Source organism: Tetrao urogallus (assembly GCF_951394365.1).
Source record: "Tetrao urogallus genome assembly, chromosome: 2".
NCBI lineage: Eukaryota > Metazoa > Chordata > Aves > Galliformes > Phasianidae > Tetrao > Tetrao urogallus.
The window spans coordinates 109,392,134-109,414,550 of record NC_136814.1 but is presented as its reverse complement, the minus strand read 5'-3'; the positions used below and the strand labels follow the sequence as shown (position 1 = coordinate 109,414,550).

At 46.3% G+C, this 22,417-nt stretch overlaps 1 protein-coding gene across 2 annotated transcripts in view; it reads left to right on the top strand.

Annotated features, from left to right (window-relative positions):
* Positions 1-22,083, top strand: part of LOC306944159 (protein eva-1 homolog C-like) — a gene marked incomplete at both ends in the record, with an annotated part of 189,016 nt that extends 166,933 nt beyond the window's left edge. The window contains 3 exons of one of the 2 annotated variants that reach the window (XM_079532625.1): positions 8,485-8,649; positions 12,557-12,727; positions 21,719-22,083. In XM_079532625.1, the coding sequence (XP_079388751.1) occupies positions 8,485-8,649; positions 12,557-12,727; positions 21,719-22,083 (701 nt within the window). Of the gene's footprint in view, positions 1-8,484; positions 8,650-12,553; positions 12,728-21,718 lie in introns of both variants that reach the window. The other variant, XM_079532624.1, reaches the window with a different exon arrangement.
* Positions 22,084-22,417: the final 334 nt, after the last annotated feature.

The window sequence follows — 22,417 nt, the reverse complement described above, 5'->3', positions numbered from 1 at the left end:
AGAGAGGGCCTACACTGACAGAACATCCCATGAGGAGTGTAGCCAAGTATAGTGAAATTTGGACAAGGTTCGGCGTGAGTCTCATCCCCCTGAACGTGTTACCTGATGAAAGTGCAGAACTCTACTGACTTCAGCACCAAGCACAGAACTACCAGATGAACATAACTCTGCATATCTGCAGATATCTTTTACAAGGCTTTCTTCCTTTTGATCCATTCTTCTCTCCAAATAGAGCTTGCAGGGAGCAGACTGGTGCATGTGATGCTTTCTGCTGTGCCCTGTGGAGACAAAAAGCCACATCAAGCAGGAGATTTGTGAGTTGCTGAAGATAGATGCTTTAGATTCTGTTATTACATTTAGGATGATGAAAGAACAACAACTAACTTTCATGACTATGAGAGCGGAGGGAAAACTGCCTGTGGATAGATCAAGCACATGCATCGTTGGCTACAAATTAAGGTGTTTGTAGCTTCAAATCCTGATTTGAAAAGTTCAGGATAGAACGAAATATCTAAGCAAAAGATGTGAAGCAGTTTGTAAGATTTTAACTCAGATATACACAGGAGAATAAATCCACAGGTAACATTATGATTCATTAACTACACCTAATTAGGCTCCTAAATTTAAGTAGACAGAATCTCCCCTGGGGCATTTCAAGGCACCCACCTTTTACGGTTGTGGTTGTACAGGGAGCTTAGGAATTCAGTTTGTTTAAGGATGACTTCTTCAGGGCACACATGTGTTGAGTGCCCAAGTGAGGTGAACTAGCTCTTTTAATAAGGTTATTACATTTCTGGAGTTAGGAGAAAGCTGTCCTGCAGTCCAGTGCAAGAGGGGAGAGGAGAGGCTGGGAGGCAGCAGTGACTGTTTGCTTTATGGGGAGTCTCAGTCAGAGGTGCCCATGTATACCTTCATCTCCTAAACCTCGTAAGTCGCAGGCCCGTGCAGCTCCAGGAGTCCACAGGGAGAAACAGGGAGACTGAGTGAATTTTTGTTGTGTGGTCTTTGTTTCTGGACCAGAAATGTTTGACTTCTAAAGTTACTTCTGATTACAGCTGTGTGAGACAAGGATAAGCATCTCTTCTGTGAAAAGAAAGCAAGATATTTGTTTCTGTTTATACACTTATTGCACAACCTTTCTGTAGTTAGCTGCTTCAATAGATGCAGCAAAGGGAGAAATGTCTGGTCTGCCTCAATGGCATCCCAGCTTGCACCATTTCCAGCCCAAAAATCACCAGCAAAAGAGTTGAATTTCTGCTTTGGGCAGTGTGCAAGGAGGGGCAGGGGAGGAGGGCCCTGGTTCAGGCTTTGGGCGTAGGTAGCTTTGCTTACGGCAGGGCTGTTTTCCCAGAGAATCTCACTTGATTTCCACATGGTGCCTGGAAGTGGACTTTCTGTAATTGGCGTGAGTCACTTCCTCTTTATCGGCGGCTTGGAACCACCACGCTCACAGAACATGCCTGCAGTAGGCTGAGTCACTCCTCCTTTCTCTTGGATGTTACATTTAGTTTCAGGATTACAGACCATGCCAGCACTCTCTGGAAAAAGAAGCTCCCCTTTTGAAATGAGAGAAGGAGAAGGAAAGGTCTCCTTAAGTCTCTGCTCCTTTTTATTTGCTTGAGAGTGAGGATTTTGAAGCACAGGTCAAATTCCAGCTTTCAGGCTTAGGTTCAGTAGCACAAGAGTTCTTCTCTTGCTGTGTCCTGGGACACTTTACACTTATGTGTAAACTATACCATACTTCAAACACGATGTAGATTATCCAGAGGTACAGTATGGCTTTTTGGCTAAGGCACGGAGCTGATGGCCTCAGGCTTTTATATGGCAGTGCTCAGTCCAATGCGGTCACTCATGGCGACACAAAACACTGTAAGATCACAGAATCACAGAATTGTAGGGGTTGGAAGGGACCTCCAGAGCTCATCGAGTCCAACCCCCTGCCAAAGCAGTTCCCTACAGCAGGTCGCACAGGTCGGCATCCAGGCAGGTCTTGAACATCTCCAGAGAAGGAGACTCCAATCTGATGGTCTCTTACCAAATGATTACATCTATACTTGACCAAAAAGCAGCAGCTCCTCTGTCAGATGAGTGGGGAATGGTTGGCCATGGGGCAAGATTTGAAGGCAGGCTTAGGATATCTGGTGTGACAGAGGAGACCATGAAAAGAGGAAAACTCTTGACTTCTCCCTGCTGGCCACCCCTTTTTAATGGGCTGCATGGGGACAGGGAGGTGATCGTCCCCCTCTGCTCAGCTCTTGTGAGCCCCATCTGCAGCGCTGCGTCCAGGCCTGGGGCCCCAGCACAGGAAGGACGTGGAGCTCTGGTAGCGGGTCCAGAGGCACTGAGATGGCAGAGGGCTGGAGCAGCTCTCATCGCTGTGGTCCTTTTCTACCCAGCCCGTTCTATGATTCTATGATTCTGTGGTTCTGTGACCATGCCTAAGACGTTTGGTAAGGAACCAAAGGGGTAGGCTGTGCCTCTATTTAGCTCTGGTGTTCAAATTAGTTTCTTCACTCCCATATTTCTAACTACATCATGGTATTGCTGTTGTCACCAGATTTGGAGTGTTCTTACATATGTGAGTTTTCCTTTTTGTTCTGTTTGGTGGTCTGATGCAGTCACAATCCAGTATTTTAACTTATGTTTTACAGCACTTAAAACTCTTCCAGTTCTGCAGTCTTATGGAGCTGTGTACCTTACATATGTGCTGAGAAATTGCTTTCTTTTAGTAGTTCACAAACATGAGTGATTCCATGTCTGCATGCCATACATTTTCAAGTCTCAAACAGCAGTGCTTCAGAGCTGCCACCTTTAAAAAAAATGCAGTGGTTTATATTGGGTGCTTACTCACAGTAGGGTGTTTTTATTTTTAATTAAAAACACGTTGAGCATTAACAGTTCCTGGCCCCAACCTGCCGAGATAAAAGGCTTGGTTATAATTTTCATCAGGGAAGGAATCATACTTTATTCAAACTGCATACTGCTTCTGTCGTTCATGGCAGGATTTGCTGATCTGCTTTAGTTGTACTGAGCTTATGGGCTGCAAATGCACACATGAATATATAGCAGAGGACTAGAGACTGACAAAACCCATCTGTGTGTTTTTAAGAATGAGCTTTCGTGGATCTCTCCTGGAATTGACTGATAGGTGTGTACGGTGATGATGGAGGTCAGACAGCAATTGAGTCCTGGGAGTGGAAGTCTTTAAACGTGCTCAGGACTGCGGAAGCATCAGGAAATACCAAATGGTGGAACTTGCAGAAAGGGGGTGGTTTGTGTGGCTGAACTACAGGGAGACCAAATTTTCCTTTCTTTGGCAGAGGTTCCCTCTGTGGGATTGGGTGAATTACTTTGATATTGAAACACTTTCAAAACTCGGTCCCTGAGCCAGGTTCCCATCTGTAAAATTTGGGGGTTATAGCAGTCAAACGTTTTGTTTAGTGGAATAATATATGCACTTAAGCTGAAACACTCAACAGCATTTTGGGATAGAGATCCCGAGAAAGAGCCATAATCCTCTGCAAAACAATCTCATGTGGCAAGTAGCCGAACCTGCAGAACTGGAGTATTTAAAACTAGACAGATCAGCATTGCAGACAAGATGCAGCAAATGATCTTGATTAACAAAGAGGCGAGGTGTTGGCTGGCATTTTCCATGGCTTAGCACAGTCATTGGGAATTCTGCTGCTTGTGGGTGCAGTAACTTCTAGTCACCTGTCTGTCTTCTGGCCACGCAAGGGAGTGCTTGTATGGAAAGTCCCAGCAGAAAGAGTCTCCACCACCTACAAATAAGGATGCTGTTAGCAGCATGTATCTCTTCACACTGTCCTGCCAGCTGCCTGTACTCAAGGCTGATAGGCCCACTCTGCCACAGAGAGCACACTGTGGCTTTAATTTTCACTTGCCTCATTTTTTGCAAGGGGAAGGTGGCACGCAGTGATGGTGTGGATGTGTTGTGAGGTTGGTACCATTAATTCACTGCACACGAATAATAATACAGGTCTTGGATTGGGAAATGTAATGAATTATTGGTAGCACGGTGCTGATTCAGAGAGACGAGCAGTCTTCCAGTGAGAGAAGTGCGAGCAAGGAGCTGGCTCTGCTTTTAGAGCAGAGAGATTACATAAAGATTTGAAAGCCTTATCAGCTGCTTGGCCCACGTTACCTGACAGTTTAACCATTTGACTGAATGCCCACATCTCAGTGCTGACTGCTGCCCTCTGAGAGAACGAAGGTCCCAGAGGTCCTCCAAGTACTGCCTCTCTTTCAACTCATCCCAACTCAGTCCCCATCTACTTCTTAAGCTGCAGGGCTCCTGACTATCAGACCTGTTAGCATTTTGACTGATGACCCTATTTCTTTGCCTTTTGTTTGCATACATCACTGGTTCTGCAGGCCAAATTGTGTTAAGCTCTCTGCTGGATTGCATGCAGCAGGCCAAGTGCCAGCCCTTCCCTGCAGGATTTCTGTGCTTAACGCTGAGAGGAGACTAAAATCCTAGGTATTTTTTTTCTGGTGGGTTTAATCATAAATAACATTTTTTGACACCTTGCTGCAGTTCATGCCGTGCTTTGTGTCAGATGTTTTGCTCTCTGGGGGATTTAAGGAAGGTATTTTGAAGGAACCAGATGTTTAATCTTTCTTGTGGAGTTGGCTGCTGCACAGAAGCTAGTTGGAAATTGTGAGGTGTTTTGCACTTGAAAAAGCCTTTCCATTTTACTTTCTAAATCAATCTATCTGAGCTGTGTATGGGTTTAGTGTTGTATAAATGTTCTAGAATAAGAGAAGACTTGCTATGTGCCATTCACACTATTTACTCTTTGCAAATGTAGGTCTGTCCTGGTGAAACGTCCTCAAGATGTTTATGGAGTCCACAAAGAAGAGTGGACAGCTCTTTGCAAACGAAAAAATTGTAGGTTCTTCCTTCTTTTCACTAAGCTGCATCCAGAATTTAGTTGCTGAGTTGAAGACAGGAACTAGTTAGGAGTTTTAAAAGTACCAAAGCTAATCATGAATGTTAAATACCTGCCTGCTTTTGGAAGTCTCTTTACACAGCCACTTCTATCTTTAGGCACCAAAAGCCTATTTGGCATCAGTCTTTCTTTACCTGACCTTCTTATCCATCCCAGAGGAGTAACTGCACCCTAAGGTGCCTTAATGATAAACAATCTTTCTGAATATTTTCCTCTGATTATTTCTCCTTCTGCATTCTTCCCTGGGATGCTGTTGACCAGCTGCTGTGATTTAGTAATACTTTGTTTTACCACGACTTCTCTCCTGGTACCACAGATAGCATTCACATTGGCATTAGCACAGGTGCCAGGGTGGGAGGGAAAGCTCAATTCCCTAGATGTGCTTAGGAAAGACCTTTTTTGTCCGTTTCTTTGAATGCTGAAGGGTGGCATGACCTGTTCAAAGAAAGGTACAGCTCCACCCAGCCTGTGTTCTGCGCCAGAGTTGACCATGAAGACTGGGAGGTGAAAGGAGATCTTTTGTGAAGAAGAGCCAATCTGGAATACGAAGGAGTAGCCCAAATCTATTAAACTGCGTTTCTGTGTTCCTTTTGCTTCATGATCTTCATCAGACACGTATCAGCAGGTTTTATGGGATGCAGTTTGGATGGAAGGTGTTTAAGGCCATACTGATTTGTTCTCCAGATGCCTTTTAGGCCCTCAGCCTGAGATGCAGCAGTATCTGAAGGATACTTAGCCTTGTGCAGTTGACACACTGGAGGGATGGGATGCCATCCAGAGGGACCTTCACGGGTTGAGCAGCGAGCCCAGGTGAAGCTCATGAGGTTCAGCAAATCCACATGCAAGGTCTGCACCTGGGTCAAGGCAGCATCCACTACCAATACAAGCTGGGGGATGAAAGGAGTGAGTGCAGCCCTGCTGAAAAAACATCTGAGGGTGCTGGTGGATGGGAAGGTGGATATGAGCCAGCAGTGTGCCCTTGCAGCCCAGAAAGCCAACCATATCCTGGACTGCATCCTGAGCAGCGTGGCAGCAGGGCAAGGGAGGTGATCCTTCCTCTCTGCTCTGTGCTGGTGAGACCTCACCTGGAGCATCCAATGTGGAGTCCTCAGTACAGGAGAGACATGGAGCTGTTGGAATGTGTCTAGGGGAGGGCCACAGAAATGATCCAAGGGATGGAACACCTCTCCTGTGAGGACAGGCTGAGGGCTGGGGCTGTGCAGATGGAGAAGAGAAGGGAAGGCTGCGAGGTGAGCTGAGAGCGGCCTGTCAGCATCTAAAGGGGAGCGACAGGACAGAAGGGGACAGACTCTTTAGCAGGGTCTGTGGTGACAGGACAAAAGGAAATGCTTTCAAGCTCAAAGAGGGGAGATTCAGGTTAGATATAGGGAAAAAGTAAGTATGGTGAGACTCTGGAACAGTTTGTTTAGCTCCTAACAGAGATGTGCATCTTTTGCTGCCTTCCCATCAGAGGACAGTTGCTAATTCACATTTTGCTGCAGATTGCTGTGCCAGGCTTTTGCTGCTCAGAAGCTGTAGGTTTTCATGTCTGTTTCCTGACTTATGACTCTTCTAATAATATGGGAACTTCAACACTGATATCTTGGCAGCCTGATACAGGAGGTCAGTCTGCAAATATAGGAAACAATTCTCTTTGCCTCAGCAAAGACAGCAAGTAAAACACAATGTAAACAAGGCAGTTGGATTGCTTCCCCCACTAGGAATATTTGTATTTATGCAGGCAGATTTACTGGGTGTGATTAAATCTCACACTCCAGCTTGGCAGCTGATTAGCTGCAAGGGGCAGTCAGGAATTTCCTTTCTCTTCCAGGGCTGCACGCTTTCAAAATCTTCCTTCAAGTTTGTGCCAAGGATCTCAAAGTGCTTTGGTTTTTTAATTACTCTTAATCACGCCTCTGCAAAGAGCAAAGATGAGAGATAGCACAGCCTGCAATGGAGCAGTGGGGAAACTGAGGCATGGGAGATGGCGGCCAACCTGGGGCAGTAGAAGCTGTGACCATCAGACTTGAAGGAGGGAGGGCCGAACATTGCAGCAGTTCTTCTGTGGGTCTCATGATCTTGTGTCAGTTCTCAGTGGTCTGTATCTTTAACATAGTAAAGTGCTGGCTGTCTGCAGGAACAAAGTGGTGCTTTGATGTATGTATTAGGGTACAGTCACCAGAGGGGAAAACGTATTTCTCCCCTGTAAATTTCAGTTTATTTACTTGGTCCTTCAGCACACTGTTCCTCTAATTTCTGAGCTGAACAGCATATATAAGCATTGTTTGTTTGTTTTCTCTTTGTATAGAAAGGCACTTTGCTCTGAAATAGCCTCAGGTGTTGGCCATGACTGAGGCACAGAACTGGTTCAGCTCCATAAATGATATGCTGCTGTGTCCCTACAGGGCAAATCAGTGAATTTACTGTGTGGATTCACCTTCTGTGGGTGTACACTAAAGGAGCTGCACTGGCTTTGATTGCTTTGCTTGGAGGTACAGCCAAAGAGAGCTGGCCTTGCAACATCAAGGAGGGGAAGATAGTTTTCTTACTAAGGCACACATTGGTCCAGAGGGACCAGTGATGCACAGACGCAGCTCTGGCAGGCATGTTAACCTTTCTCACCTGTCTGTTACTTACACTGAAGATGAAACAAGGTACTAGCCAAGCCCTCATCCTCTTTCTCAGGATGGTAGGAACAGAGAAGGGGTCTTTCTCAGCGTGGCTGCAGCTTGAAGTCCAAAGATGGGAATATTTTAGATCTCATAGGGTGGAGAGGGTTTCTTTCAGGTAGGATTTCTTATTTTATGGTGGATAATCTAAGTTGGTTTTTTTTGTTGTTGTTTTTTGTGGACAGCATCTTCCAGAGGTGGGTTCTGGGTATCAAGAAATGGATATGCAGTCTCAAGTCAGCAATGCCTGAAGGGAGACAGGGATTCAAGCATAACTGACAGTCCCCTTTGCTAGGGGCTTCCTGTTGTGCCTGCCACCATGATACGACCAGCTGCAGATCTCTGAAGCTCAGGGCTGGAACCAAAGGCCAACTTATCAGTCATTTCATTGCCTTAGATGGGTGTCTAAATAAGCTGTCTGAATCTGACCCTCAGTCTAGTCTCAAAGCTTAATTATAAGAATCACAGAATCACAGACTTGTAGGGGTTGGAAGGGACCTCCAAAGACCATCGAGTGCAACCCCCTGCCAAAGCAGTTCCCTACTCCAGGTCGCACAAGGAGGTGTGCAGGTGGGTCTTGAACATCTCCAGGGAAGGAGACTCCCCCACCTCCCTGGCAGCCTGTTCCAGTGACGTAAACAATATGTTGAGCGCTTTGTAGTTCCTAGCCTTTTCTCCTTGTGTATCTCTGTGCAGGCATTTGAAGTGCATTCATCACAGCGGTAAATGAGTGCCTGTTTGTAATTAGGTATCAGCTGAACCCACAGCATAATGTGATAATTCTCATTCTGATCAGCTGAAGTAACTCTAACAGCTGTGCTCTTCTTACTCTTCTCTTTCAGTTCCCAGGAAGCTTCTGCATGAAACCCAGCCAAGGCCAATCAATTACCAAGGATTTCAGAAGCCACATTTTCCACTGCGACCAAGGCTGTTTGATGCCGATGCTATAGGAGACGGTGTGTTCCTTTCTGATGTCTCTCCTCCCGGTGTAGGACGTGCCCTCCCAGGTAGCTATGACTATTGTATGACTGGCTCAGACCTTACTGTGGTCTGGTAGCTCTTCCCCTTATGGAAACTTATACTTTATCCGGGTTTCTGTTTTGTACCTGTCCATGTCACGGTCAGAACGAGAGGTTCTGAGGCATTAACACTGGCTGACCACAGTGAACTGTTAAACTCGCACTGAATTTCTTGAAATAGCAGTTGTTGCCATGCGTGTCAAAATTCGTCACAGAAGTACTTTGAAGACTCATCCAATGCAGTCCCAAATCCAAAGCAGGGCAAACACAGCAGGAGGTTGCTTCACTGGGGACAGAGGTTTTCAGCTGAGCTTTGAAATGTGATGCCATTTTCATAAGAATGCAAAGTGGAGAGAGATGAATGAAGTCAGGTCTTTGCTATCGAGTGGTAGGTGAGTAGGAGGAAGGGATTGATTATGAATAAAGGAAAATGGCAGGTGAGCACTTACTGGGTTAGGCAATGTTTTTGCATTGTGTTTCCCAACACACGGGGGGCGGTGATGACAGGACTGCTGGAATTTCCTACCCTGCGCTCCCTGAAATGCAGTGGGGGGTTGCTGTGCACAGAGCTGCCTTGTGTCTGTCTGTGCTGTAGGCAAAGTTACCTCGCAGCCTGCAGGCGGTTACACGTCAGCGATGTCACTTTGGTCAGTGGAGACCTTACTGCAAAAAAAATTGTCAAGAAAACGAACTTTGGATTGGCCTGAAATAAAATCTGTCATCTTGGTGGTTTTTTCAAACGAGAAGAAAAACACAGAGCTTATTTTCATTCCTGTAAACATTTCACTTCTACAAATGACACCTCTTTAGTTTTCATATCGTTTATTCATTCATTTAAAAAAAAATGCAGTGCTTTTCAAACAAGGATGTCAGTTTGAAATTAACAGCTGAAATATTGTTTCAGAAATCGCAAAAGGAAATATTTGGACATTTCTGTAATCTCCCTTCCTGTTTTATTTCTTTTATTAAAACTATTTGCTAAAGTCAGCCCAGTATCTTGAATAGTTTCTCCTAGGTTACTGGGCAAACTTTCTGCTAGCTGAAGTACTTTCGCTCTAATTTGGTGTAAAGTCGCAAGGAAAACAGCCTGAGTGAGTCAGAACAACTAAGAAAAGGTGGACGTGGTGAAGGGGTAACCAGCAGCAGGTGGGCTGCTAGGGCAAGTGAGGTCTTCAGAGCTAGCAAGCAGAAAGGGGTTGTATTGAAATGTGATCCTGGGATAAAAGGCAGACAAGGGAACGGCGTAGCAAACCAGCACGTGACCCTTGTGATGGTTGGTTGTTTTTCCCTCCTGCATAACCCCAGCCATTTTCTGTCTTTCCTGTCTGTTCTTGTACAATCCTGTAGATGACAAAACTAGTTGTGTAGTTCTGTGATGCTCTTTGCTGGAGTGCAGTGTATGCAGATGAATGTTCATTGAAAAACTTGTTTGATCGCATCTGTTCTTCGGACAAGTCAGAAGAAAAAAAAATGAGACTCTCTTTACATCTCACGTAAGAGGAGTTGTGCCTTCCTCCCTCCTAAAAGACGCCATTTTGCACAGCTTGTTTTCCAGGGGATGTCCAAATCCCCACAGAAGTGTTTTCATCTGAGCCTTTCCTGACTGGTGTAGCCCATGCAAACAGGGAAGCCCCCATGGCAAGTATAGTTTAAATCTCATTCCTAGTGAGATGCTGTGACTGCATTGGCAGTGAGGGGCAGTAGGTATGTTGTCACTAATTCAGAGCTGGACACGTGAGAGTGTGATAGAGAGGTGCCAGGTTCATATCACAGAAACCTCGTAAAGACCTGTCAGAAACCTGTAGCACGTAACTCAGTGGCTCTCTTTAGGATGAGAAGTATGTTTATGAGTTTATATGCTGGCAGTGCTCTTCCTTGTTGTTAGTTGTAAAGAGATTTTAGATTAACTATTTTAGAACCAGAGCTCTGTGTGCATACATCCAGGGGCAGGGTTCTGTTGCTTTTACACAAATGTGTCATTTGTAGTGGCAGAAGCTATTCTAAAAGAGTGGGAATTTTCCCCACATCCCTTCTCATATCTGCCATCTGTGTGGATGTCCTGCTGACCCTGAGATGGCTTAAACGTCCGTGTGATCAAATACATTGAGCTTTTAAGTTCCTGCTATGTGGGGGGAGCTGAGTCACTCCATTAAGATCTGTCAGCTAACAGCAGGATTTGCTTGCCATGGTTTAGATACCTAGTGCTACATGAGATACTTTGAAGTACCCAGGGCATCTTCAGGAGGGCAGGGGTTCAGTTTGAATGAATAAAAAATGTACTCTGCTTCCTGTGGGTTTCTTGGTGGGAGTGGTGGTGTGGTAAAGAAAAACTCAACCGCTTTTACAGACATGGATTTACTGGGCAAGGAGAATAAAAAGAAAGATTAGAGGGCACGTTAGCATTTCTGGGGCCTACATTTGAATTAAAATATTTTCCAAAGATTTGCTGTTAATTTCCTGCTGGCTGTGCCTTTGCCCTTCTGTGCCTCTATACACCTAGTTGTAGCAATCTCTGTTCTCCCAAAGGAAGGGCTTGTGGGGATGTTTTTCTCTTTTGCATCTGCCACCCAGAAATCCATGTTTGAAAACCCTTCTCTGGGGCAGTCATTTACACCCTGGTAGCTCGGTAGGTGTGATTTTCTCAAGGCCGTGCAGTCTTCCAGTGGCAGATACAACTGCACCCACGTTCCTTGGGGCTGAACCCTCACAGCAACACCCGGACATCCATCTCTGGTACTTCTCCTCTGAGGCACATTAGGGCTTGGCATTGCTGCACACACATTCATGCACTCAGTCCCTCTCCATCCAGTATTACCTGTTCTCTGACAGCCCTCGTTCAGTTGCTGCTCCTGTGGGCTGTGCAGCTTCCCAGCACACACAGCAGGAGGTTGAATGTCTTGTCTTGCTTTGCTGGGTTAGCAGGGAATGGGCACAGACTGGGTGAGCACAGATGATCTCTGGTTGTGCCCTTTGTTTGCATGGCACTGCTGGCATTGTAGGAGGTGGATCCGACAGTTTCCTGAATTTAGTACTTGCAGACAAGTGGAAGCCGGAGGCAAGTCTGTGATTCTACAGTGTGCTGCTTGGAGCCAGACACCCAGGAAAAGGAGCCTGAGAAGCTGCAACAACTACCCTTAAACAATCACATGGATGATGGAGCTGGATCCTGTGCAGTGGTTTTCATGTGTTCAGAACAATTAGTGTTTTGTGACCAGTGAGAGTGTCTGCCAGCAGATCAAGGTGCGAGAAGTACTTGGCAGCGAGCTGATAAGGTCTGAAAGGGTCTCTTTGAGCCTCCTGGAATTATGTGCCTCCTCAGCTCTGGTCTTCTACAAATAAAATCAAATCATTAACTCACGCTTGCTCACCTCTCCAAAGGGAAATGATGTCTGGGTGAAACACAATGCAAGTGAGCTTCTGAAGGCAGTCATAAACTCAGATTCGCCCTTCTCTGCAAAGGCTGGGGAGAAAGTGTTGTCTGTTTGCCAGGTGCGGGTGGATCACTGCAGCGCGACTCCAGCACAGGGTTGCCAGCTCTGGCTGTGTTTTCCGTGCCCATGTGCAGACTTATAACAAGCTTAGCTGATAAAGGCTTTGTTGATTTACGTAAGATAAAAGAAACCTGATTCTATATTTGCTGTAACATGGGTGGGTGTGTCTAGGCGGTGACATGAAAGAGCAGGAGACAGTGGAGAGAAGATGCTGTTTGGGTGCAGGCAGGGCATGGGCTCGACCGAAGCTAACTGCAAAGGTTTTGTTGCCCCAAAAAGGGGAGCGAATGTGGGTGGCTTGGTGCTGAGCAGCTCCAGATCTCTGAACACAGATGAGGATAGGTAGGGCAGGACAGGGCTGGTGCACGTGCCTGCTTCTTCACTCCCTTTCTGTTTCGAAGCAGAGAAGAAGAAAGGGAGGTCGGCCACCTTCTACCCTCTAGACAACACCTCCTTCCTGCTTCCTGTGGATGAGACACAGCCACCAGCGTTCGCCAGCAGCATGGAGCCCGTGGGTGTCAGCACAGAGATGGCACTGCTCAGCAACATCCTAGCAGCGTACGCCTTCATCACAGGTAGGTCTGGGGGCTGCCACCTCTCTGCGCTCCCAGGGGCTCCTTGTGGACTCTGCACTGAGCCCTGCATCTCGGTCATTTACGGCTAAATCCGTTTCTTTGAACTGTTGGTATTTTTCATTTGTCTCTCAGCAAATTCTGCCTTGAAAGGCCTGACCCGGGCAGCTCTGGCAGGCAACGCGCAACAGGGTTTATGGTGCTCTGCTTTCCCCTGGATTTGCTCTCATCTGAAGTTAAATACAGTGTGATCTTAAATGTGGTCTTATTTCTAATGCTGTGTTTTTCCTGAAGATCAAAGCCTGGCACGTAAGGAAGGCAAGCTTGTTGTCCCGTAATTTGGAAAATAAGAGATCATTACCCTGCTTAAGAGAATTTGGCTTATCTTCAGTAGGAATGTGAAGATGAAGTAGCTTGAGAGTCTGCTTAATTATATATTTAAATGTAGTTTAGAGCGAAATTTCCTTGGATCACAGTTTATCCTTCACCCACATGTATCTTTCAAGTAGCAGAGGAATAGTCTTCCTTTTAAGATTTGCATTAAGAAATTACTCTTGAAATAGAGACTGTGTGCTGTGTTCAGTGCTTGGACTCAGTATCATTGAGAGTAAGAAGTCCAGTAGAGGCAGACAACGTAGTGCAAATATTTTCCATCTTGTGAGGTGCCTTGTCAAAACTAAGAATGGACTGCAGAGCTGGAGGATCCACCCCCAAGAAGGTAGCACTGGCTCTATGTATTTTAGGACAATCTCTGCTGCTTTCTGCAGAATGAGGGCCCTGTTTTTTCACTGGCCTGCTGTGACATGCTGTTTACAGCCAGTTTTTCTTATGAGACTGCAGAATGTTCTCCATTTTAATGAAATGTTTGTATGCACCTTGTTGGTAATGCTAATGTGCTGCTCTTTTAGTACATGCTGCGAATGATTCTGTGCTCTATAGCCACTCTGCTCACACCACCCTAATGCAGTTAAGCTGGGATCTGTGTAACTAAAACTGCATTCAGGAGCAGTAGTTACTTCACGTCTTTGTGACATTCAACCTTACTGATTCAATAAGTAGAAATGCATTCTTGGTGCCCTGCTCTTGCTGAGATACCGCCGTGCTGCTACAGACAAGTATTTGGATTTGAAGTAACTAACTTGGGCTTTTCATTTTGGAATCACTAAGTAGCTTAATAAGAGTTTTTCTGCATGTTAAGTGAAGGATCCTTCTAAGAGGACATGAATATTGAATGCAAAGTTCTGCTTTTCTACACATTGAATGGTGTCATTGAAATTGGCTGTTGGTGACACTTTAAAGAAGCTGGCAGCCTAAATGCAAGTAGCGATGCTCTTCACAAAAGATGACTGAGTGGGATGTATTTTTGTTGCTTGGACTTTCTAAGGAAAGATTAGGGAAAGGAAACATTAAATGTATCTTCTGTCTATCGTACTTCTTCCCTCTCTTACCTACATCTATTTTTGCTGTGGAAAAAAAATGCCTGTATTCTCAATGCTAATAGAAAATAAAATGCTGTTCGCATAATTTTCCCCATCTGCAAAGTAACGGGTAGCAGAAAGTTTTAGGATTTACAGTAGGGGCAGCAGTACTAGGATTTAGGACTGCTGACTTTGCTTCCATTTGCTTCCACAGCACAACTCTGTGACCTTGCAGTCATTTTATGGGGCACAAGGCCTCGATTCATCCCTTTGCCAAGGTGTCAATCTTGGCAGGAGCCTTTTGCTCCAGAACAAATAGTAAATCACAGGATCACAGAATTGCAGGGATAGGAAGAAACTCAAGGGATCATCGAGTCCAGCCACCCTGCTAAAGCAGATTCCCTGCAGTTGGTCACACAGGTAGTTGACCAAGCGGGTCTTGAGTATCTCCATAGAAGGAAACTCCACAGCCTCTGGGAGCAACCTGTTCCAGTGCTCCCTCACCCTTACTGTAAAGAAGTTCTGCATGTTTGTATGGATCTTTCTGTGTTCAAGTTTTAGGCCATTGCTCCTTGTCCTATTGCTATGCACCACTGAGAAGAGCCTGGCCTCATCCATTTGCCTCCCACCTTCTTTTAGATATTTATAAATATATATCAGATCTCCTCTCAGTCTTCTTTTCCCCAGGCTGAACAGCCCCAGGTTACTCAGCCTTTCCTCATACAGAAGATGCTCCAAGTCCTTCATCATTTTGTGGCCCTCCGCTGGACTCCTTCTAGGAGATCCCTGCCTTTTCTGAACTGGGGAGCCCAGAACTGGACACAGTATTCTAAATGTGGCCTCACCAGGGCAGAGCAGAGGGGGAGGATCACCTCCCTCGACCTGCTGGCCACGCTCCTTTTACTGCACCCCAGGATCCCATTGGCCTTCTTGGCCAGCAGGGCACACTGCTGGCTCATGGCCGACCTGTTGGCAACCAGAATACCCAGGTCCTTCTCTGCAGAGCTCCTCTCCAGCAGCTCATCCCTGAACCCTTATTGATAAATGCAGTCATTCCTCCCCAGGAATGACTCTACACTTGCTCTTGTTAAACCTGATCCAGTTCTGTCCAACTCTCAGCCTGCCCAGGTCTTGCTGAATGGTAGCACAGCCTACAGGTGTGTCAGCCACTTCTCCTAGCTTTGTATCATGAGCAAACTTGCTGAGGGTGGACTCTATCCCTTCATCCAGGTTGTTGATGAAGATGTTGCGTAAGTCTGGACCCAGTACTGATGCCTGGGGAACACCACTAGTTACAGCCTCCAACCAGACTGCACTGCCGATAACCACACTCTGAGCTCAGCCAGTCAGACAGTTCTCAATCCACCTCACCAGTCACTCATCTATCCTGCACTTTCTAAGTTCCATAACAAGGATGTTGTGGGAGATGATGTCAGATGCCTTGGTGAAGTCAAGGTACACAACTCGCACTGCTCTCCCCCCATCTACTCTGCTAGTGATGATATCGTAGAAAGCTACCTGGTCGAGCACAATTTCCCCTTGGTGAATCCATGTTGACTACTCCTGATAACCTTCTTCTCTTCCAGTTGATCGGAGAGGGTATCCAGAACAAGCTGTTCCATCACCTTTTTAGGGATGGAGGTGAGGCTGACTGACTTGTAGTTTCCTGCATGCTCCTTTTTGCCCTTTCTGAAGACTGAAATGACATCGGCTATCCTCCAGTCTTCAGGCACCTCTCTTGTTTGCCAGGACCTTTCAAAGCTGATAGGAGTTCAGGAGTCACCTCTGCCAGCTCTCCTAGCACACATGGGTGCATCCCATTGGAGCCCATGGCTTCATGTGCATTGATTTTGGCTAGACATTCTCTGACCAGGTCCTCCTCAAGTGATGGGAAATCCTCCTTCCCCCGGATTCTCTGTCATCTCCAGGGTCAGGAATTCTTGAGGGTCCATCTTAGCACTGAAGACTGAAGCAAAGAAGGCCTTCAGAATCTCTACCTTTTCAGTGTCTTCTGTTACCAATGTACCCACTTTGTTTAGTAGGGGACCCGAATTTTCTCTAGTCTTCCTTTTACTGCTGACATACTTAGAAAAACCCTTTCTTGTTACCCTTTGCCTTCTTTGTAAGGTATAATTCCAAGAGGGCCTTAGCCTTCCTCATTGCATCCCTAAATTGACAGCCTTAGCTGTCGTGTTGATGCGGGACTTACTTGCTTACCCTCTTCTAAAGTGGTCTCCCTGTGATATGTTCAGATTCACTAAATGCCAGATAAATGGTATAACTCAGACCTCACCACTTTGGCTTCCAGTGATGAGTTCCTGAGCTTCTTGCTCGTGTTCTCCAGTGCACTTAACGGTGAATGTTGGATGAGTTTTAATCTCAGCGGTATGTAGGTTCAGGTTGGTATTTGTCACAAAAATAATTGATGACTGTCCTATGGATTGAAACAGCAGATGCTGTAAACTCTTTTTATTTGCTACATGTAATTTTGTCATTTGCTCTTAGCAAGGAGGATGGATTTGGCATGGTTTATTTTACTGTATGTTAGCATGGGGAGGAAGCTTTAGGTTATGAGTTCAAAGGCACGATGTGTGACAGGGTACAAATATAATGGGATAAAACTAAGGCACTGCAAAGCAACTTCTCTTCTTGTTGCAGACTTTGAGATCACTTGGAAATTTTCATGTTTGCCTGAGTTTGCAGCCTTGAAGAGGGCTTACACCACAGCAGCTGTTGATGCCCATAGACAAGTCACTGCAGTGGCTTAAGGGAGGCAGGGATGGCCAGGGAGGTTTTGGTTCATACATCTTCCACCACCCCTGACCCCAGCCTCTGTGCCAGAGGGAAACAATGCAAGGAGTGCTCTGCTTCGTGATATTAAAATGTCCCTCAGGTACACTCTGCAAACTGAAACTGAAACTGTGCCATTCTATGATTCTATGAAACTGCTGATCAGGACTTGCCTGTGCTGGTGAGTTGGCTCAAAACAATATTTTGTAAAGGCAAGTTGTAAACAGACAGGGAAGAGTCGTACACTTTTTTGTTGTTGTTTGGGACAGAGGACGGTGTACAGCCTCAGACCTCCTCCAAGAGAAGGACCTTGGGGGCACTTGGTGTTGCATGGATCAAGTACGCGCTTGAAAAGATCTTCCACTCTGCTACTTTTCCTGCCTCCTGGCAGTGGAATGTTTCTTATCCTGAGCAGAGCACTAAAATCCACGTCCACGCTGGTGTTTGCTTCTGCACAAAATGACAGGATCGGTTGGGAAGCTGCAGATGAAGAGCTGCAGGCTCTGTTGTTTGCACAGTTGGCACGTGCAGAGTCTTACTGCACACGGAGTGGATGAGCACCAATATTAGCAAAAGCCTCTGGGCTCATTTCTACAATCTTTTTGGTTGCAGTTGCCATGTAAATGTTGGAAATGTTCCTGTTGACAACCAAGGGGTGAAAAATCACAGCACAGCAGGAAGCAAAGCCTCTCTGCAGGAGAGTTGGTTTTCACCGTCAAATCTGTTTGCAGCTATCACCATGTTTAGGAGCATCACAGCCTGTTAAGTGTTACCCAGCTTCCAGAGCCTCGAAAACATTTCCTCAGAAGCAGAGGGAAGGAGTCAGCAGCGCCTTGTGATAAGTGGATTTATCAGCTGATCAGACAAATGAGTCTTACGTGGAGTGTGGTCCTGCAAAAGGCTGAGGAATGCCCTTAATTTAAAAGCCAATTTTTGTTACAGAGTTAGGATTAGAATTAGATGCAATCCCTGTGTGTAAATCTCAGTCCTGTTATTTGTCACAGACATGATCCAAAACCTGTCTGAGTATCTGAGAAGACGTCACTGCTCTCAGTGACAGCTGGACCTGCCTCTGCAGTCACAATCTTCCAGCAAGACCAGAACTATCCCTTCTGTTTATAGAAATATTAAATGTCTAAATTGTACCAGATCACTTCCAGTGCCTTCCTTTGGATAGAGGACTTACCCTAGTTTTGTATTCAGGATAAAGTAGTTAGAGGGAAACCTCCACAAATCCCTGTTTCATTCTTCCGTAAGCCCTAAACCATTGGTGCCAAGTTATTAACAAGGAGCTTCCAAAAAACAACCCGGGGGGGATCATTGCAACTTTTAGGCTGCTTGGCCTGAGCTTTCTTAATAAGGGGCTGCTGGAGAGCTTCCTCTGTCCGGCCAGGGGATTTGGGCAGCCTGTGGGGCTGACTGTAAGTTCCCAAGCAGATATTATTCCTACTGTTTGTGTGACTGTGCTTAATGCTGAGCCTTTCACTGGGAGCTCTGAAACATCCCTCCCCACTGAGGTTTCTGAATATATGAAGCCATCGCAGGAAGCCAGCAGCATTAATGCCTAGATTGCTTTGTATTTATTGAAACGATTTATTATAATACCAGTAACAACCTTGGCCTGTGGCATTTCCTGGGGAATTAATGGCAGTCTGGGCTGATGCTCCCAGCAGATTGTTAGCCCTCAGGAAACAGGCTCCACAATTGCTGCTGGTTTGGTTGGAAAAACAAAATAAAATGTGTTTCTAATTTCTGGGCAGTTTGACTGCATAGAAAGTGGTGGGTTTTGTGTAGAGAGTTTACAAAGAGCGTGCATCTTTTGTCTGCAGTGATTGAATCAGTGCTTGAATCAGTGACTTTTATCAACGCTTTTAGTCCAGAAAGAGAAATACCACAGAAGGGAAGGCAACCCCATCTAAAGAGATTGGCAGCAGCTGGCTCCTTCCAGAAGTGTAGGAGGAAAACACAGCCTTGCTGTCATCCACAGCAGTGGAAGAAAGAGCTCCACTGATCAAAATCCGTGTGCTAAAGGGGTAGTGGGGCACACATACACATGAATTCATATCAAACTATTGTTAACTGATAGCCATATGCTTTTAAAGAGTTTTTGAAATACTTTGAGACGTGTTACTGTGGGCATGATGAACGTGAGCTCCCTTGAGTTTTGGAAGGTTCTGAGCATCCATTTCTGAAGAGGATGCTGCTTTTTGTTCTTTGTAAAGAGGATGTGCAAAGGAGGAGGCGAACTGATCAATCCCCCAAATCCAGGGGGTTGCTGATTTGGCTGCTTCAGCTGAGAAAAAAACAGCCCCTGGTTTTTAGCTTAAGTTGCTCTTTCTGCTGTAGAAAGAGAGATGTTGCTGCACAAGTGGATTGTATGCATGATAAATGCCGAGGCTGCAGTTGAATGGAGGGTTACAGCTCATGAGGAAGTGCAGACAGTGTCTCAGATGTTGACAGAGTAGCTGGAGAAGCTCGTAAATGCCAGCGAAGCCCAAAGATTCGATTACAGCCTTTGCACTGCATGGAGAGCTGTACACAAGAGGACGAGCAGGGGATGAAAAATAGTTGCTTAAGTAGCAATGGAGGTGCTGCTTGCACATGAGCAGGATACAGTAGCATGGAAAAAGGAGTAGGGAGGAGAAATGAAAAGCAGGACATGGACAAAAATGGGAGGAGAGAAACCACATGTGTCCTTCTCAAGCTCAAACCCATGTTATCTTATGAGTTGCTTTAAAAAGAGTGAACAGTGGAACTAATGCAACCAAACGAAGCCCCGGTGTGTGCAGGAATGCGGTGCTCAGGAAAGTGCTGGGCATCGTGTCAGCCCAAGCCAGAGCAGGGGCACACTGCACTTACTGGCTTCCAGGACAAACGGATCAGTGCTGCTCATTTGTGCTTCCCAGTCTGCGTGTCTTTGCAGTCCTACTTGTGAGGGCAGCTCGCTGTCCTGAGTTGTCCAGATGGAGGTAAAAGGGGATGATGACACTTTTCCTGGGGATGTCGTGTCTCTGCAATGAAGACCGCTTTACTGTGCACGCTGTGGCAGATGGACAATGGCTTTGCTATTGCATAAGCTGGGCTGCAGTTTTTGTTCAAGTTCTGCCCCTTGAGTTCAGGATTCCATTAACTTCACTGGGGCCAGGATTTCAGTCACATTGCTGCAGAGCTATCAGCACATTCTCCATGATTGTTCTCAGACCTTTCTTCTCTTTTACCTTCTGTTTTTTTGTTGACTCACTCTTGTCAAAATACCTTAGCTTAAAGTCTCTAGCTTTGGCCTCCCTTCTTTCTCCAACTATTGCTGCATTTTTTTCCTCTTCTGCATTGCTAAATGCATCTTTTGCAGTTCTTTCCTCCTTCTTTTGCAGTCTGTCTTCAGCCTCTTTTTTCCTCATGCCTTCCCCATTATCCAGTCTAGCAAGTCTCATGTTTTATTAGCCATATTTCATACTGTCATGACATCTTCCTCTTCCATGGCTTGTCATTTACTTTTGAAATCCATTTGGTAGGAGAGAAACACAGAACAAAAATGCTCCTTGTTCACGTAACTGTTCCAAGAGCATCTTGGGGCATTGAACCACGCATTGCCTTAAACCATGCACAAGTTGGTGTCTGGGTTCTGGACACAGAATCAGAATAATTTAGGTTGTGTGGGGCCTCCAGACGTCAGCCGGTCCAATTCCCCGCTCCTGCTGTTTTCCTTTTCTCCTATAAAAGTTTATTTGAAGGAAATCACTTGGAGACTGATCTAAAAGCATAGTGTGGGGGGTGAAGGTAGAGCCGAGTCTTGTAGTTTTTCCAGGGACCAAATACTGGTCTATCAGCTGGGGGGATCTAGGTCAGCTTCATCTCTGAGTTCAGGGGATTAGGCTCATCTGAGGAGTTGACTCCATCCTTGTACTCAGGACTTCCAACAGACACAGCAGAGCAGGCTGGCTGTGACACTTCTGCTTGGTTCATCTTCACCCACTCAAGGTGTCTATAAACGTGAAATATGCTGAGGTGATTTAGCCCAGGGCAAGTGCAATAACAACATTTATCACAATTACACTCCTTAGCAGTCTCATGAACCAAAAAACACCACCCTGTAGTAAATAAAAAGATAACCTAGTTGAAAAGGCATTGTGGATCCTTTGGAGTCTTGTTGTATCACCCCGAAACGCAGCTCTGCAGGACTCATCGTGTCAGGGCCCAAACCCCAGCAGTGCTCCTGTAGCACAGGTATTCTTTTTGGTGGTCTGGGCAGAAAGCCAGCGCACTCGCCTCGGATAAGCAGAAGAAACTTACGGATAAATAATATGCATTTTTCCATGCTGCAAGGCTCGCCATTTCAGCTGAGCTACAGCACAGAGCGAATGTAAAACTTTATAATAAACTTTGTTCTTTGCACAGTGATAACGGCTATGACAGAAAGATGCATTCAGTTGCTTTTGCTTGCGCTGCTCTCAGGTTTCAACGCCATTCTTGTAGGAACTGGAATTAGCACTTAATTCATTTTTCAGTTCAATTTCAATTCAATTTATCCTTCCAGATAACTCCAAGACACAACTGCAGCTAACCTGCATTCTGCATGTGGGTCACTGCCTTGGCAGCAGATCTACTACATAAAATCCCTTCCCTGGCTTCCCCTGGGAAAGGAGATGAAGGAGGGTTTGGAAGCAAACGGAACCATTAGAAACCCTGCCCCTCTGGAGACCATTGCTGGTGTTTGCACAGAGGAACAAGTCGTGCGTTTTGTTTGTTCAGGAGTCGTTCTCAAGCACTCTTTCCTTTCCCCTTTCAGAAAACCCCGAGCGCGCCGCTCTGTATTTTGTCTCCGGGGTTTGCATTGGACTCGTCCTGACCCTGCTGGCCCTGGTGCTGAGGGTGTCCTGCCGCACAGACTGCAAACGTTCCTCCACCAAAAAACCTCCCCGGGAGAGCGACAGCGACAGCAGCGACAGCGATGGGGACTCGGACAGCACGTCGGACGTGTCGGCCCGCAGGCACCGCAGGTTCGAGAGGACTTTGAACATGAACGTCTTCACTTCGGCAGAGGAGCTGGAGAGAGCGCAGCGGCTGGAGGAGCGGGAGCGCATCATCCGCGAGATCTGGATGAACGGCCAGCCCGACATCCCCGGCACCAGGAGCCTCAACCGCTACTACTGAGAGCCGGGCGCCCGGCGTCCCGCTGCGCCACGGGGCTCCTCCAGCCTTGCCTGGCAGGAGGGAGGTGCTGAGGAATGCCGTGGGGGTGCTTCCTCTTTTCCTTCCGGGAGTGCTGTGCGATGGACGGCAGTAAAGCTTTCGCTGTCTCCTTTTCCCTGACGTATGACTGTCAGCCCCTTCACGGACACCTTCTGGTCACATCAGAGGTGGCGACCATCTTCGTTTCTGAGTGGCCGGCACGGAGCTGACAGTTTGAGTCCCCTGTGTGGAGCACGGAGCTTGGCACGCCGTAGTACGAGTGTTGCCACTTGTGTGGGGAGCAAAGTCATCCAGG